At 43.4% G+C, this 7425-nt stretch overlaps 1 protein-coding gene across 1 annotated transcript in view; it reads left to right on the forward strand.

Annotated features, from left to right (window-relative positions):
- Positions 1-7210, forward strand: part of LOC103177303 (dedicator of cytokinesis protein 2) — a 222556-nt gene extending 215346 nt beyond the window's left edge. Inside the window, exons 47-52 of the mRNA XM_007891417.2 lie at positions 232-369; positions 812-939; positions 1542-1725; positions 3717-3837; positions 5014-5174; positions 6282-7210. Of these exons, the coding sequence (XP_007889608.1) occupies positions 232-369; positions 812-939; positions 1542-1725; positions 3717-3837; positions 5014-5174; positions 6282-6347 (798 nt within the window). The 3' untranslated portion in view covers positions 6348-7210. The remainder of the gene's footprint in view (positions 1-231; positions 370-811; positions 940-1541; positions 1726-3716; positions 3838-5013; positions 5175-6281) is intronic.
- The last annotated feature ends 215 nt before the right edge of the window (positions 7211-7425 follow it).

Consider the following 7425-nt stretch of genomic DNA (forward strand, 5'->3'; position numbering starts at 1 on the left):
GTGCACTTATTTTTAAGCAAAATGGTCTTACAGGTTAAGACAAGATTAAATGTCAAGCCTTAGGATGGATGACCTGCTATGAATTCCCACTCAGGTGCAGGTTATCCTGTGACTTGGTGCAGTACTCATTCCTGACCAATAGGTGGCAGTATGGGAGTGTCACTGAAGGTACAAGAAGTTGGCTTCTATTTGGCTAAAACCTTTGCTGATTTGCCTCCTTTTCTCCTCCAGATCCCTCTGCTCAGAACAGGAATAAAGCTTCACAGGAAAAGGGTCACGGATATTCTTCGACCATTCCATGACCGCATGGAAGAGTGTTTCAAACAGCTGAAAATCAAAGTAGAAAAAGAATACGGAGCAAGGGAGCTGGTCAGTGAAAATTACCCTTACCTTTTAGTCAGGACAAGGGAGAATGAGTGAATAAGAACCTGATAGCTGGACGAAAGAAGATCAAGGTCCATCCAGTTCACCTTCTAACCGTCCTGGCAGTCACTTGCACATGTCCCAAACTATATACTTTATCCTGAAATATTATTACCTAAAAGAGTTTGAGGATCAGTCACTTTTTAACACAATGATGAAAATTACAGCACAGTAGAAGGCCTTTTGCTCATCTTGTTTGTGCTGGTAGCGATCTCCTTCAGTGGAGCTCCTTATTCTAATCCCAATATCCTATCTTTCCCCATGGCTAATTTGGAAGCCTAGGTGCAAATAGTTGTTGTGTTTGCTGACAATATTGCATGTAAAAGGCTTAGAGACATCTTGATGTGGAAAAAGCACAATAAAAATACAGTTTCTTCTTGTCTTTCAGCCCGACATTGATGACAGGCGTACCAGTCGCCCACGCTCTATGCTGAGGTCCTATCGTCAGGTTTCCATGATTTCGCTGTCCTCCATCAACAGTGACTGCACCACCCCAACTAGACCCAACCCCAACAGGTCTGCTACCTTCAAAAGCAAGACATAGAAAAATCTCCCTTTCAAATTGCACCTTAAGACCTACTTCTTCGATCAGAGGGAGTTGGGGGAGAGAGAGAGAGAGTGAGGGAATTGGGGAGAGAGAGTGGGGGAAGTTGGAGAAAGAGAGGGAGTTGGAGAAAGTTAAGAGAGAGAGAGAGAGAGATCTTTCTTGGAAATAAGATAGAGTTTTGATTTGAACACTTTGAGAATACTGGGAGGAGGAACTGGGTGTAGGATGGAATATTTAAATTTTAATTACATGGAGTCACCTTAGTTTTTAAAGTAGTTTGATTTTATCGCCACAAAGAATAATTCATCACTAAATATAAAACTGTGATTGTATCTCAGAGATAGCTGACCATCTGAGATGCTGTTTTGGATGATTTTGTCCAGTTGGCTTTACTTTCTGTGCTATTTTTAAATAGAATGAACAATAATAATAATCCTTGTATTTGATATAGCGCCTTATCACATCTTCGAGACATCGCACGGAATATACTGTAAAGTGAATTGGCTGAGTATTTTGTGGGATACCGGGCAGAATGAGGCTGGTCTGTAAATTAAGGTCTTTCTCTCCTCAGCGCATTCGTAGAGGTGCCAACACGCAAGATGTCCATTTCCAAGTCTGAAGAAAGGTCACTGGATCAGATCACAAAGGAGGAAGGAGAAGTCAAACTGAGGAAGGATAAGAAGAGGCACAAGAGAAGCAGCGTGGTGTTTGCAGACAGCAAGTCAGAGGCCAGCATACATACCGAATCCAAGAGGGTAATTAATACAGCACTACATATTAATATGCAGACTGGATCACTCAGAGAGACGGTGGGCTAATAATCCTCATTTTAGATCCCAGCCTCCTTGGCTTCCATCAACGTCTTCACTCCTACGGATCTGAACTCCTCAACCTCTGTGGGCTCTCCCTCAGACTCACCGAACCAGTGCACAATCTAGGTGTCCGGTTCGACCCCCAACTGTCTTTCCTTCCTCACATCCAACAACAAAAAGATTATATTAGTGCCTTTCACGTCGGGAGGACGTCCCAAGGCGCTGATCTCTGACCAGGACCGCATTCCTCCACCTCTACCACATTGCCTGCCTCCATCCATACCTTACCTCAAATGCAGCCGAAACTCTTGTGCATGTTTTTGCCACCTCCCCACTGGATCACTGGATTCCATAACCCGATCTCACCAGTTCTGACCAGGCTCCACTGGCTCCCCATCACTCAATGGATCAACTTCAAGATCCTCACACTTGTGTTCAAATCCCTTCATTCTCTGGCACCTCCCTACCTCTCCGACCTCCTCACTCCCCAATCCACCACCTGGCACCTCCACTCAACTGGCACCGGCCTCCTGCTCGTCGCTCGCGCCCTCCACTCCACCTTTCGAGGTCACGCTTTCAGCCACTACTCCCCGAAACTCTGGAACACTCTCCCTCGATCCTCTGCCTTGCCCCCTCTCCTCTTTTTCAGGTCCTGCCTGAAAACCTTCCTTTTCAACCATGCTTGTGGTCACCTCCCCACCTCCGGCTCGGAGTCAGGCTCTGTTAAGCGCTTTTGAGACACTGCCCTGCATGGAGGGTGATATAAGTGCAAGTTGTTGTTGTTTTGTATAGGCAAATTTAATTTAAATGCAGATTAGTTATTTGGTTTTAAATCTAAATCTTGTATATGGTCTCAGAGCATTAGTATGTGTTTATTCTGGCCAGTGGTCTTTTTTGCTATTGTACATTAAATGTAAGAGCTGTGAGTAATTGACTGCCTCATTTCGTCAACAAAATATAGAGTCAATTCACTTTACAATATATTCTGTGAAGCGCTTTGAGATGCCTTGAACAACAACAACAACAAGATTGCATTTATAGAGCGCATTTCATGTCGGGAGGACGTCTCAAGGTGCTGGACAGTTGGGTCCCGACCAGGGGGTCAGGGTGAGGGGAGGGAAGGGAGGGAGCGAGGAGGGGTTAGAGAGTCGAGAGGGAAACTGAAGGCACGGTTGAAAAGAAAGGTCTTCAGACTGGCCTTGAAGGAGGAAAGGGAGGAGGCGGCGAAGGCACTGGGGGATGGAGTTCCAGAGCCTCGGGGCTGAGAGGCTGAAGGCCCGACCACTGATGGAAAGGCGGTTAGGGCAGGGGATGTGGAGCAGACTGGAGCCGGAGGAATGGAGGGTACGGGCAGGTAAGTACGGGGATAGTAGGTCGGAGAGGTAGGAGGGAGCAAGTGATAAGTGATAAAGGTGCTGTATCAAATGCAAGGATTATTATTATTATTATTATTATTAAACCCCATTGCTCAAGTGGATATTAAATGTTCCACTTCATTGATTGAAAAGAGAAGGCAGTTTCTCCTGGTGTCCTGGCCAGCAATCCCCAAACTAAAATTGGTCATTCATGGCTGTTTGTGGGATATTGCTGTGTGCAGATTGGCTACAAAATACATAATCACTATATTTTACACTATATCCTGTGGCATGCTTTGAGACGTCCTCCCAATGTGAAAGGCGCTATAATCAATTCAAGTTTTATTATTTTTTATTATTATAATGAATAGCTGGATTTGACTACCAAAAAAAGTTGGCATAGAGCATGATACTGGGACCTCTTTAAGAAATAGTTCACTAGCAAAAGTTAGGGCTGAATATTGTGATAGGATGAGATCAAATAAACCAAAGAGCTTTCTTCACCTGCACCTCTCTTGTGGGCATACAGGAGCTGAAACGTGATCTTATCATTTTCTAATTTTTTGTATCATCTCACAGCTTTCCAGGAAGCAGGAGTTTAGGAGTGAGACCAACTTGTCAGACAATATGGAGAAGAGACCAACTTCTGCGCTGCTCAAACAGATGAGCTTTGCGAGCAAGTCCATGCCCACAATTCCAGGTACAGAGCACCGAGTCCAGAATGTCACAACATAGGAATGTACGGGACACTCAAGAAGGGCTTTCTTCATCTCTGCTTCTCTTGAACAGAGAAACACAGGGATCATTGTGGTCCATCTGGCTAATCCCAAAGTAAAACTAAATCCTGTACTTCTCTGTCTCTCATACCTTGCCCATCGATTCCATCACCAAATAGCTGTTCAATTTCTATTTGAGTTTGCTGATACAATCTGACTCACTCTGTTGTCTATTCCAACTTCTCTTAACTCTCTATGTAAGCAAGCTAAATTTGAATTTTCTATACACCTTTCCTCTCCTTGTAAATATTTTGACCATGTGAAGCAGATTAGGATTCATCTTATCAATACCCCAATAAATTTGGGGCTGATAATCCACTATTTCTATTCAATATTTTCCTAGAGACACTACCCACTCGCTTGTGTAAACCCATGGGCTGTTACTACCCTTTGGCTTCACTGAGCATCACTTGCTCTGCTCATTTAGTTAGGAAAACATCACAGTGATGGTCAATCATTGGCATCATTAAGTCAGAAGGATATTATTGGCCTCTTAAGTTATGGATTAGTAATGCCCAGGCATGTTTTTGCACATATCAAACTCCAGTCTAATCCATTGTCTGATTCCCAAGATTTCTTCCAAGGCTCCCAATGTTCAAATTAATTCATGAAGGATATTTCAATCCAGTCCTTCACAGGTACAAATGTATGAACTGACGAGTGGGACGGAGGGCAGATAGTGGATAACAATCAGGAACTCTGTCTGTTTCCTCCCCGTTTCTGACTATTGAATCTTAAGCCAATATTCTCTTCAGTGCTGCCTTGATTGAGCTGCATTAACTCATCACAGACTCTGCCATTGAACCAGGGATCTTTATTATTATTAGGATTATTAATAATCCTTTTATTAATCCTTTCACCCATAAAATAAACAGTCAATTCACTTTACAGTATATTCTGCAAAGCGCTTAGAAATGTCTCGAAGACGTGATAAAGCACTATACAAATGCAAGGATTATTATTATTGTTTATCTTCCTGTTCTGCATGTGTCCAATTATTGATAAATTCTTGGTTTTAGACACAAAGATTTTGTGTTGGAAAAATACCACTATCAATGTTTGGATTTACTGCAGTTCATAATGAATACAATAATTTTCAGCTCTGCTATTTGCTCTGGCGAATGGAGGCGATGACCAGGGTTTCGAACAGAACACGTCAAAGCGAATCAGTCAGCCGCTATTTGTGTACTGTTCCGAGGAAACTGAGGTGACAGAAAAGAAAAGCACGAGTAAAAGTAAAAAATCTTTCTTCAAGAGCCGGGTGAGTTCCTCATGTTATCCAGTGGACCACTGTAGTTTGAATGGCTTATGAACCACATGTTTCTCTGTCTGTATCTCCCGCACTTCCCACTTCACCATTAGTAGTCTGGCATTCAGCATCTCTGCCCCAAAATCTGGAACTCTATTTCACAATCTCTCTGCCTCACTCCCTCGCTTGCCTCCTTCAAGTCCCATCTAAAGACCTTCCTCTTCAACGGTGCCTTCGGCCACCCTCCCACCCACTGCCTCCACCCGTCCTGACCCCAACTCCCAGCTCGGGTTCAAAAATCCTGACTGTCCAGCACCTTGGGCCATCTCTCCGACGTGAAGGACGCTATACAAGTGTAATTTAGTTGTTCATGTTGTATCGCTTCCCAATCAAATTGTGGCACCCAGGGGCACCGGTTGGAAAATTAGTCAAACTACAGAGAGATAGGAGCAATTTAGAAATGTAAATATATTAGAGAAAAGTGAATAAATCAAAAGATAAATTACAAAGGGAAGGGGAAGAGATATGATACAAGTGTAAATATGCAGAAACCCATCACAATGCTTAAGAGTATTCAAACCAATCTGAGAGTTCCATCCTGCTTACTTAATTCAAGAAAGTATTAGGCACAGGTTGGCAAGAGCCAAGCTTGGGAACCCCAGAGTGTGTGTTGGGGTATTGCTGGAGTCTAACCAGTTAAACCGCATAGCTTGCCATTGATATTGTCTGGCAAGCTTAACCACTGCTTGTCCAGCTGGGACCACCCTATCCATTAGGACTTTGGCTTGCAGGGTTAACAGGAGCTGAGTGGGATGACTCCCTGCCCCCAGTGACTGGTTTGCCCTGGGGCTGAAAGGGTGAACAACAACAACAATAACAACAAGATTCTATTTATAAAGCGCCTTTCACGTTGGGAGTACATCCCAAGGCGCTGTACAGTTGGGTCAGGACCCGAGCAGGGGGGAAATGGTCAGGGTGAGGGGAGGGAAGGGAGGGAGCGAGGAGGGGGTAGAGAGTCGAGAGAACAGAAGAGATTCAAATTAATTTTTTGTTTCCTGTTTAGAGGTTAATATTTTAATCTTGCTATATTTCTTAATGGATTTGTTTCTCCCCAACCAGCTGACACCAAAGACAACAGAGGACAGTAAGGATGCTGGAGATAAGCTGTCTGGCATGAACCTGTGACACGAATCTGACCACTGGCAGTGATGTCGATCTACGAGCTGAGGCCATTGTGGAGACTGCACAGAGCTTCTCCGAGGAGCTACCTTTTGCTCCTCATTGAAAACGTTTAGTTTGGGGTTTTTTGGGGAGTGGGGGAGGAAAAATCTACCATTTTTGAGCTATCTCAAAGTGAGTTCCCCCAAGCCTTCTACAAACAGCCAATGTTTGACAGAAGGAATTTCTTGCTTCCACGCATACTTATCCGTACAAAATTCCTGAAACTTCTGAGGTTTGAAAGATGAATACACTAGACATTCTGTCAAGTTATTACACTTTAATCTCTGTATCCACTTGATCAAGAACCAAGTCACAGCAAATTCCAAAGCTGACTTAATCTGTAGCACAATTCCTTGGTTATAAGTGCCACCCCCATCTCATGGCCTGAGACACTAGTCCCATTTTTATATCTCTGTTTTTCCATGCTTTCCATAAACATTTGCCCTTCCCACCCCACCCTGCTGCCATCTCCCAAGTGCTCAAACGTGCTGTCATTTTTAAATCTGAAAACACAAATATTTTATAGATTTTTACAAAAGCATGACCTGGAAACCAGCAATTATTTCACCACTGTTCAGATCTGTTGTTATTGCCTCCCAGGGGCATTGTGTACGTCCAGAAAACTTAACCGCAGTGTAAATGGTACAAGTCTCCAAAAAGGAGGGCACTCATCATTATGTCGCTTTTGGTTGCTTCTAATACTTTCGCGTTTCTCCTAATGATTTTCATTTACCAGCTTCCTATGACACAATTGCAATACTGTACTGACTTTCATGTATAATGTATCTGGAATAAAATGTCTCAGGCACAGTAAACTTTGCACACAAGAACTGCAATACTGGTAACGGTTGTCAGCTTGACTCAATTGGTAACACTCTGGTACTCTGGCTCAGAAGGTTGTGATTTCAGTTCACATCTAGGAACGTGTATTTATAATCCACAGTGACAATACACCAACTCTAATTCACTACCGGGGGCAGAGATAGTCCTTTGCATGAAACATCAAGCAAAGTCCTTTCTGCATGTTTAGGTGGTCATTAGA

This window comes from Callorhinchus milii, unplaced genomic scaffold, assembly GCF_018977255.1.
Source record: "Callorhinchus milii isolate IMCB2004 unplaced genomic scaffold, IMCB_Cmil_1.0 Scaffold13, whole genome shotgun sequence".
In the NCBI taxonomy this organism is placed as follows: Eukaryota; Metazoa; Chordata; class Chondrichthyes; order Chimaeriformes; family Callorhinchidae; genus Callorhinchus; species Callorhinchus milii.